Below are 11,021 nucleotides of genomic sequence, written 5' to 3'. Positions count from 1 at the left end.
ATCTGGGAAACAGCCTAAAGCCATCAAGCATAACATCATGTGTTCAATTTTCTTAACCTACTGGATGAGTCTTAGTAAATGCTTTTATTGTCGCTGAGATTTTAGGGATCCGACCACATTTTCCCAGGTATAGGTTCGTAGTACGGGACGAGGTGTTTTCAGGCTTCTTGAGCAATGACTACTCAGATAAAGTTGTCTGAACTGTTGGAAGGATGTACGGTCAGTTTGTCAGAGATTGACGAACTCATTTATCCAAAGTGATCCAAAGTCTCCGTTACGTCTTAACTCACGAAACTCCGAAGAGTCTGGAACCCGCGACCTCCCGGCTAGTAGCTTGAACACTTGACCGTTCGGCCACGAGTGGCTGATCAGCAGTGTGATTAACTCGCACTTAGACAGGATATAGCGCCGCTCATCCTTCAATCACGGGATCCATATCACGCGGTCACACGTGTTGATTGGCTCCTCGAGCAACCACTTCTCAGATAGAAGTTTCACTCATCGGGTGAATTTTGTTCTTCCACTGACCTACTTGTATATTGTTGGTAGTGTGAGGAGATTTAGAATTTTTGTGGAGATATCGTCCTATAAGTGAAGCCAATCTATACTGAAAAGCCCAGAAGCACTGTATGGCTGTTTCATCCTTATTGGGAATCATCAGCAGTGCGCATCTAACGAAACTCCGATGAGTCTCGAACCCGCGACCTCCCGGCTAGTAGTTTGAACGCTTAACCGTCTTTATTGTCTGAAACAGATTCATTGTCGTGTTGAAACTGATCTGCTTGTGTTCCCCCGCCGTTGCCTCAGTCCAGGTCACTTGCCACTTTCGATGTGATTGTACCGGTACTAACATAAAACGCACTCGACAAAAACGTGGTGTTTAGGTGGCGATAAACAATTTGGCTTCGACATAAACTCGTCGAATGACCTCGACTCCTTTCTGTTCTGCTTTCACTGACTTGATATTAACTCAATCCAAGGAAAGTGGGGTAAATAGCGCTCTTACCTCCAAGTTTCTGACGCCTTCTGTGAAATTAGCCATGTCCCGAGCAAACCGAGTGTTATCGATCGATAGGCAGTCATAGTTTCTCCTTGTGATATCTCCTCGCAATTTATCCAACTGATCAAGTAGCACATCTCTCCCTGAAATACGAAAAAAATACTGCTTTAAGGTGGTATGCTTTATTGAGTGGTTGCTCAGCTGCTGCGATCAAACTAAGCTAAAACTCATGCAACTTTCACTCAACGGTTATGGTCTTCAAGGTCGCTTTCAAGACTGCTGACTCGTGACCAGTTTAATTGAATGTGAGGGTGAAACTTGAGTGAACCTCAACACAGAGACAGAATAGAAACCGAAAGCCTGCGACTACGAGTTCCAACTGGTAACAGCGGATTGAATAGGTACTGCTCGACTTCATACGTCAACGAATAGAACTTTGGGCACATTACGTTTTCTCAAATCACTGGTGTTATCCCAAGCCATCCTTATGGCCACAGTATAAAACGAAGCTGGCAATAGGTCAGGTGATCCTCGACCACATTTGTATCGTATTCCGAAAGTCTCTCATCCAAGCTCGCCGGACCAACTTGTGTGTCATCCATTCTTTTCCGGTGATTACATAAAGTGTTTTCTGATTTGTGGAACCGCAGTTTGCAACCTCTTCTACTCCATGAAGGAAACTACTCACAAAGTTGCTGAAAACTCTTCGACAGCCCACGACCGGTTTCGCCCTTCTTGGGGCTCATCAGGTTGGCTCAGTTCCAGAGTTTCCGACAACCTAATGTTCTACTTGAATATCATAAACGAGAGATTCAGTTGAGTCTCTTGTGGAAACCATACTGATTCGCAAATTAGTGTATTTCCCGAAAACAGTGCAATTTGAGTTAAAGTAAAACATAAGGTTGATGGAAACTCNNNNCTGATGAGCCCTAAGAAGGCCGAAACCGGCCGTCGGCTGTCGAGAAGTTTTCAGCAACCTTGTGAGTAGTTTCCTTTATGGAAATATACTGCGATATCTCAAATATCGTACGAAGTGGAACATGAGGCGGCCTGTGTGCAGCACGTTCAGTTGTAGAACATCATAAACGAGAAAATCAGTTGAGTCTCTCGTGAAAACCATATTGATTTGCAAATTAGTGTACTCCTTTACTCCAGTTTACAATTCTCCGTCCGTTTGGCTGTTTGGTAACTACTTCTCTGTTAAACGCTTTACTTCGTTACTCTTCAGCGAGTGCTTTTAACCTCGATATGGTGTTTAGCTACAATCACATTCTCCTGCACCAGAGCAGTTACTCTGGTCTATCTACATCAAACGGGAGATGCACTGAACCACTGTTTCACTGTTATTAGAGCTTAGCAGCGGTGCGTGTCGTTGGCGCTGCCCGGGGTTGAATTCTGTACAACTGACATACGAGACTAGCGCTTTACTACTGCTCCACCGGCGCAAGCTGGAGGCAGCTGAATTATCATGCCTCAGTGTAACAGTGATCCTACGGATGGGGGAGGCATGCGCGTAGTATGTTTTCCCGTAAATGCGCTTTGCGTCGCTTGAAAAGTAAGATCTATTGCGGAATTTGTGGAGTCGCTTCGTAGCATTTGCTTGGATTTGAGCAACATTCAATGAATGTCCGGGAAAGTTCAGGAAGACGCGTTCAAAGAGAAGATGGATATTCAGTTTTTGCAGACAAGTTTTGCTTCCCTGTCCAATAGTCTGTAACTGTTCAGTTGGTATTTTCTAGTAAATAACTCCACAGCAAAGGCCTTCTTCCTTTCATCTGTGGGCGAACATGAATACACGTCTTCTAGGTATTGAGAACATCCGTCTCAACGTCTTTTAGCAAGCCTTATTTGATTGTCGTGCAACATCAGTATAGTCCTGGATGCAAGAAAACGTTTTGATGTGGAATGCTCATCATAATCATATTCATCGACAGAATGACATCAGTGTTCAACACCAATCTCCGCTGTCTCCTGGATGCAAGAAAACGTTTTGATGTGGAATGCTCATCATAATCATATTCATCGACAGAATGACATCAGTGTTCAACACCAATGCTCCGCTGTCGTACAACCAGCGTGGAATGAGAAGAAGCAGAAGTATGGCGCCGACGAATGTTCTCTTGCTATCACCTCAGCACTGGGTGGCGTCAACCATGATGTCGACTTTCTGATTCACAGACTCAAAATCACTTCTGAACGAGGTATCTCTCATCCTAGAGCTGTTGAGACGGTTTTTGGGCTGGGATTTCCTAGAATCACAATCGATGATCTGCAGTTGCCCACGTGTTTACGACGCTTAAGCGCTGAAGGTTCTTTCCTGTCGATGGGTTTCACACCTGACCCTGCATGGCGGACAGTTTTTGCCTGATCTGCTAGAGTTGATTGTGCTCGCGTTTACTGTGCCTTGAAAAGCATCGAGTTGTGCCCTTCCTTTCATTACTTGTTGCTCTTTACACGTATGTTTTCATGTCAAATTTGCTTACACATCCTGAAGTTCATTTGACCTTATTGGCAAAACTTGTGAGGACGTGTGTTCGTGTGGAACGCGGTCATTTTTATGTTCTCTTGTATGTGGCTCACATTTTTCTACGTGTAACCATGTTCTCCGAAAATAAACGAGAATGGTGGCAAGTATAGACAACAGCGCTTCTCACACGCTTGATTCGATGGCAATCGTTGTATAGTGCCACAGCAGGGCCAACCGGATACGGTATATGACTCTGTCGGTTCGAAAGGCTAAGATTCCATTTGGTTTCCTTCTCAAAGATTCTAACTTAATTGTGAGTGGCTAGCTTCACAGTGGTCCTCACAAGCTGCTGTGGACGTTACCAACTTTTTGTGGTACTGAGCTCATTCCGTTCTTACGTCGCTCATGCGGTTAGGATCGATTTACTCAAAAAACTACTGTGTTGGGGTTATCTGCCACCTTAATGATAAAACAAATGATAACAGGCATTTGTGTTGGACGTTTCTACCTTTCCACATCCTCCTCTACATCCTGCCATGCGTTTTGTTCGCATTTTTATGCCAGTCTGAAAATGTTGGTTAGGTTTCTGAGTCATAGATCTCAGTCACAATAGTTGAAACTGGAATTCTCGACTCCAAATGGAGCTTAAGTTAAAAGGAATGATATCGTCAGAATCTCGCATGTTTCGCTTAGAGTGAATTTACCTTCACTCTGCTCCCTCACTCATACTGAAAAGACCGGCATCAGAAACACATGCTATTCAGTCTCAGTAAAATAGGAAACGTGTAGCACCTAGAAATCTCAACATCGGTGATCGATAAACTGTCACTAAACACGCTGAAAATTCTCCAATCCGAATAGACGGTTGAAGTATCGATCAGATAGCCAATCAATAATCACTGAGTACAACTCACGTTCAAGCCCCAATTTTCCAATGCTTGAATAGTGCTTAAAAGTGTTGAGGATGAACTTCAGTGCATTCAGTCGTTCAGTGAATTCGTCAAAAGCCCCGAATATTTGAATTTCCGAATAACGGAATTTGTTGTCTGATATGCCTTCTGTGCTCTCACTAGATATTTTGTGATACGCGGCGTGATAAGCTTCGTTTAATGCAATGCAGTCGTTCAGTCGTGTCAAAATTACTTCCACAGGTTGGTCCCATATTGACGTTGTGCCCTTTTCAGTGAGGTAGTCGACACAGCCCTTTACCATTTGGTTGGTGATCTAGAAGAGAAAAAAATTGGAAATTGTAGGTCACGTCGGAAATCACTCAGCTAAACAGAAACATGGTTAAGTTGCTATTGGAAAGCAGTCCATATATGCAACTATTCCGTGTCCCAAAGAGAGACTTGAGAATAAGTTTGGCGAATTTGATAATTACTTCTACGTTTTCATTGTGTTTTATGGTTGAGAGCACGCAAGTTTGAGGTGATAAAAGTTAAAAGTTGGCAAATCCCCTTATTGAACTTGTCAGTAAATCTGACATAACCAAAATAAAACTAAGGCGTTCATATTTCATAGGCGGCTTTTTCAGTAGACAAGAGCTAGTGTGTCGATTAGGACGCTTAAAATATTCGGCGTGTGGAATTCGCTCTGGTTCAGTTTGTGAAATAGTTTGAACATGCAACTAGGTTGATATTCATGAACCTCAGACCACTTTTTATCATTTTTATAGCTGCTTTTGCATGCCATAGGCTGGGTTCGTTTATGGGCTTATCCAGCCGATCACCATACTTGCAATCGTTCCGTTCTACTCTCCTTTCTCTCAGCCTGAACCTGTATACAGCCTCTTTCCTCACATTCCAGCTAGCAAGATTTGATGTTGTCCAACCATCTAAAACTTATTTCAGTGTGAAGACAAGTATGTGAGAGAGTGTCCACGGCAGCTGGGCATGTGGAGCATTTGTCCGGAAGGTGGAGACTTCGAATACACGTCGGTTGTCTATCCTTTGATCTGTGTCCAAGTTCCTAACCCTTCTACAACCGTGTAAATGAGTGAAGCGCGACTCCCATTTTCATTATAACGATTGGCGTCGTTGGCAGGTATATCTTTGTCCTGGTTGTTGGTTTGTTCTCTGAGCTGGGCAATTTGGTTGCAAATGCCGACCTTAGCGCACTTTCATCTCGACTGATGAGGAAACATTTGCCTTCTAAATGTTCGAACAAAGGAACGCTTTAGAGTAGACAAACTGATTGCTTGACCTTGCTCATCTCAAATGATGAGAGATATCGTGTTTAGATGAGAGACTGATGGCCCAACTGGTAAGAGCGCGAATTTACTGTCCGAAAGGTCCGTGGTTCGAACCCCTGCCTCTCGACTTCCCCTGTCTAGGCTTGGGCAACTTGCCAGCATCCCATCCCTCGTGCAACCTTCGGGTGGCATGGCAGTTAGGCACCGAAAGGGTTCTACAGCTGAACGATCGTGTTTAGATGGCGCTCAGCATGACCAAACATTAAAAGATCACAGAATACTTGGGTTTTTCATTCATGGGCGCACTATAAACGGTGGTAACTTTCCCGCCAATACATCAATTCTCCCACTGACTCCCACTGTTCCCAATATCTGGTCGTCAATCCCGTTTGACCCAGTTATTCTTAGATTAACTGCTCGGTCAGGTCGCGGTAAGTCATTCGTTGTGTGGCAACCATGGGACATGGCGGTTCTGATTTGACGTGTTTGGAGGTTTCGTTCAACTGAAAAAGGACCAACTAATCGACCGGCGTATGAGGTGAACAAAGATGATTATCAAATATGACTGAGCTGAACTATCCAGAGCAGAATGAATGGCTTCTTGGTCCCACATCAAATAAAAAAGTAGATTTGCTTACTCTGATACGCTTGAAGCGTTTCATAAATGACGAGAGTCCCTAGAGGGACGAATAAACCTAGCCATCGTTTCACTGCACTGGAAGGACTCTAGAACAGCTCCAGATGTGCAACGTTCAAGAAGATCGTTGTGTGAACTACATCGTAGAACAATGTTTGATAATAATAATAATAACAGTACTGAGACATAAATAAATAAACTACCAAAACCTCCTCATATCATTATTAATCAATAAGTAGCTGAGATAGGTGAGAAGTCAATCGAGGAGCCACTCAACACGTGACCGTGAATGAAGGATGAGGGGCGTTTAGTCTCGTCTTGGTGAGAGCTAATCACACTGCTGACCAGCTGCTTGTTGCCAAACGGTGGTGGGAAGGTCGTGGGTACAAAACTGCATAAGTTTAGTTAGATGTAAGCTGATGCACGCACCTGTACAGTAATTCTCGGCTATTCATCATAGATTGGTTTTCTTGAGAGTGTGAAATCTCTGTCGAACAGAGAAGCTAGTCTTTCGGCCTTATCTTAAGTCCACCATTACAGACAGACACTAGTCACAATACTCTAACAATCGACTGCACACAAAACAGCGAGATTTATAAACAAGTGTTCAGAAACTTCTACCAAATCGCCCTAGAATAGGACGAATTATGAGAAGTGAAGTTAGTCTGCCTGCCCTCCACGAGTCTATGTGTTCCGAGGTGCTGTGAACAGTCTTCAGGCTGAGGTAATCAAAGTCAGGTACCATCGCGGCGTTTCCCACCGCAAGCCAAACTTCAGTAAGTGGGATTGACGGATGATGGAGAATTGTGGTGGTGGAGAAAAATGTGAAGACCTCTCTACATAGCAGTGTGGCACAGGTGAAGTATCAACCTAGTTACTCTCACCAGTCTTTTACGACAGAATGCACTTTAAAAATACCAGACAGACTACTTTTAGCAGGTCATGTGATATAACAACATGCACTGGAAACGCGCTTCTTTCAAATTCTTCTATCCTATCCTGTCACACTTATCAGACCGCTGTGCTTGTCTGTTTTTGAAAAACTCTGTCTGTCAAATCAACAGATAGCTCTTGGGACACCCTATGTAAATGGAATAAGAGAGGATACCGGTTTGCACTGAACGGAGATAAATCGACAACTGAAGCTAGTATGGACAGCTTCTTGGATTCGAGAACGATCCGTGACAAACGGAAGGGGTAAATATGGGGAAGATGGCACTCGACGAATATGATTAACAGCTGAATGGGCCAACAAAAGTTTATGGCTTCAGGTTTGTTCAGAACATTAATCGGGGAAACAACACTACCATGAAAACAGCACCCCATGGGTTTTATCGATTTCCAGCTGAACGGGGTGTTTATTCAAGGCCCCGAGAAAGCAAACCGACACGACTTAAGGTATTCGATGAGTTTACCCTAGTGAATTTAGAAGACTGTAACCCTTACGTCGTGGCTTGTCATAACAGCCGGTTAGTTGACGTATATGACCAAGTATCACTTCATCTCACTCTCTGAACACACCAATCCCCTTCGCATGCATACCATTTGACTACATTCAGCCTGTTATCGAAATTTAGGAGATGATGTGGAGAGACGGGAAATATTGTATATGTACCCAAACACACACGATGTAAACGAAAAGATAGGGTCCTTGGACATGACTTGAACCCGCAACCTCTCGCTTTATGGACGAGAGTTCTACCAATGGAGCGCTAACCCAGTGGGCGAGAAGTCATGGGTTCAAGTCCCCTCCAAGCACTCTCTCTAACTGCATTGTGTTTGTATTTTTGTAATGCACTACTCATAAGGTTGCTGAAAACTCCTTGACAGCCCACGACCGGCTTTGCCCTTCTTGGGGCAACCTATGTTCTACTTGAAACCAAATTACATGAAACTAGCGAAATACACTCATTTGCAAAGTAATTTGGTTTTTTCGGGAGGCTCACCTGGAATCCGTCTGAATCTCTCGGATTTGATGTTTCCAGGCCAACCGGACGAAACCGGTCGTGGGCTGTCGAAGAGTTTTCAGCAACCTCATAAGTAGTGCATCACAAATATATATATGCATCACGATATCTCGAATATCGTAGCGACTGGAACATGAGGCGGCCTAGTGCAGCACATTCAGTCGCCTGGAAACATCAAAACCGAGAGATTCAGCTGGGTTCCACATAAGCCTCTCAAAAAACCAAATTTATTTGCAAATGAGTGTATTTCGCGAATTTCGTGTAATTTGGTTTCAAGTAGAGCATAAGGTGATGGAAACTGTAGTGCATTACAAAAATATAAATGTTTGATAAGAAATAAATGTTACCGAACCACAGAGCATAATCGAACAACCGGGGATTTTAACTTCGACAGCATATGCTATGCTGTCAGTAGTGTGTGGGAGTCGGCGTAGAGCCTGAATCGTTTTCTGATGTCTGCGTACAATTTTGAATGATTCAATGCCAGCTGCGCTTTCAAGACGTGGCGTCGGACTGCGAACGGATACCCGTTGACAGCGACACCAATGCTACGCATCGGCATTTCACTCCCACAAGAAAAAATCTAGTCAAACGATGCAGTGTGGTCCTCCTAACACTGTTCTTCTACGTATAACCCCTCAGCAATTCTGATCCAATCGGGCCATTTGAATTGACCCAAAAGAGTTCAGTTCCCTACTTGAAATTCTTGCACCAAGACTCACAAGCACTCAAACAATAAATGGCTGCAATAATGATGTACTTCATATTACCAGGTCTCTTGTACCAACTCGTATCGTTTCAGAAGGGGGTAAGACACTTGGGAAAAATCGCCTAAACCGGATTAGGTAGAAGCGCCCAGCTGATGTTCATAAATTGATTGCAGTAAATGAGTCCCTGTTGTGGATTGGTGGTTCTTCTTCGGAACTGCTGCTCTATCCCTGTGCAAAGTAAAACCGTACTGTTGTGCTAAACCGTCTCCTATCCAACATCCACAGATATTTGTAACGCCTTGTCCGGAATTATCAGAGCCATTCAATATGACCAAAATACTTCATATATTTCATTACCTTCGTGAAAAGTATTGTCATGTTCGTGAACGCTCGATAGTGCGTTGAATAGGAGCAGATAAGACGGAGTAATTTGATGAGATTCAACACGGTGAGCTTCATTTCTGGCTAAAAGAGCAAACGAAACAAAACACAAGGATTAACGTATCGAGTTCGTAATGCGTTTGAAGCACATTTTAGCAAACATTGACAGTTACTGGATTCGAGTTTCGCTCCTAATAGGGTTCATCAGCAGTACATATTGGCCGTGCCGGAATTCGAACCCCGGACATCTGACGTGCGAGGCGAGCGTGTAACCACTACTCCACCGACGTACGTTGGACGCATCATAATTATCATGTCTGAACAGGCGAACGGCGCGACCATTGGATATGCACTGCTGATGAGCTCTAATAAGAGCGAAACCCGAGTCCAGTGTTCCCCTTTGGTGTGGAATAATTACGCCAGAACATGAGGGTAACCGTTCAAACGAGAGTGGTGTGACTATGGACAAAATACTTATCCCGCAAAACTCCAAAACTGCAGCTAGAAGTTACGTTTCTCTCCGTATTTACCAACAGTGTGATTCTTTTTGTCAAGAGTTTATCCTGTTAGTGAAGTCACTCAATGCCGAAGGTCAGGTAACACTGCACAGATGTCTGACGAGCCTGCCACCTCTGAACACTATTTGAACTCTAAACTGTTGTGTCACGAAAGGTAGGATAGCTTGATTATTGGTCTGCTCGCCGAGCTTGGCAGTGGGACCCATTCAACCCCACACTGAATATGTCACCTCAGTTGGTGATGAAACGTTTGCAATCCAACTGCCAAGTTCGACGAACAGACCAACAACCTGAGCTACCTATATTCCACAAAATTGCCAGACTGGACAGCGTTGCGATTAAAACATTAAAACATTTGTGAAAGCCTTTTGAAGGAGGTGATTCATGCGAACAAAATATTATCAGAAAATGCTTTCTTGTTGTCCACTACGCAACGGAGATGAAGTTGAATGAATACCTCTCATAAGTACGACAAAATACTGTGACATATACAGCACCGTGATGGAACCGAGTTACACCATATGGTTCACCGGTAAGGTCGAAATTTTCAGCTTCATTTTGGCCTGAAATATTGGGCATTGATCCTCACTGGAATTGTGAAACATGAGTTCGAATAGCTCTGGACGGCTTCAGAGTGTGGGCTGACTTCCACCGTAGAATTGCGTTACATTTGTTCTGTGAATAGCATCCACCTAAACTTGGATTGCACAGCATCAGAGTGACCTACTTGGAGGCAAGCGATACGTCAGCAATTCTTTAAGTGAACTAGTACTCTGATCATCTCATAACCCTGGAAATCATCATCATCATCGACAGCATGACACCAGTGTTCAACATTGATGCTTCACTGCCGTGCAACCATGATTTATTTGAAAGCCTTATTGTAAAGAAAAGAGTAAAGGTGGACGGGAAAGGGACTTAGTGCTAGCTTAACACAATCATTCCGAGGTGCCTACACCTCCAGACATTCACTCAGGCAATCTGGATAGAAACTGACTACAAGAACGCCACTGACATCGGTTGGCGGCCATATTGTGTAGTGTCTCCAACCAGGCACAGTGAGGATCACGCGGTCCCCATCCTGGAAGGCGAGTAGCACCGACAGCACCCAAGCGTCTCGTGATCTCCTTCATACTCCTCTGCCAAGTCA

General features: G+C 43.9%; 1 protein-coding gene across 1 annotated transcript in view; it reads right to left on the bottom strand.

Moving 5' to 3' along the window:
• The window catches only part of T265_05121 (hypothetical protein), a gene marked incomplete at both ends in the record, with an annotated part of 74,014 nt that overhangs the window by 51,320 nt on the left and 11,673 nt on the right, over window positions 1-11,021 (bottom strand). Inside the window, 3 exons of the mRNA XM_009170045.1 lie at window positions 1,007-1,143; window positions 4,382-4,691; window positions 9,330-9,437. Of these exons, the coding sequence (XP_009168309.1) occupies window positions 1,007-1,143; window positions 4,382-4,691; window positions 9,330-9,437 (555 nt within the window). The remainder of the gene's footprint in view (window positions 1-1,006; window positions 1,144-4,381; window positions 4,692-9,329; window positions 9,438-11,021) is intronic.

Source organism: Opisthorchis viverrini, assembly GCF_000715545.1.
Source record: "Opisthorchis viverrini unplaced genomic scaffold opera_v5_96, whole genome shotgun sequence".
NCBI lineage: Eukaryota > Metazoa > Platyhelminthes > Trematoda > Opisthorchiida > Opisthorchiidae > Opisthorchis > Opisthorchis viverrini.
Note: the sequence above shows the minus strand (reverse complement) of the source record. Positions and strands in the feature narration are given on the sequence as shown.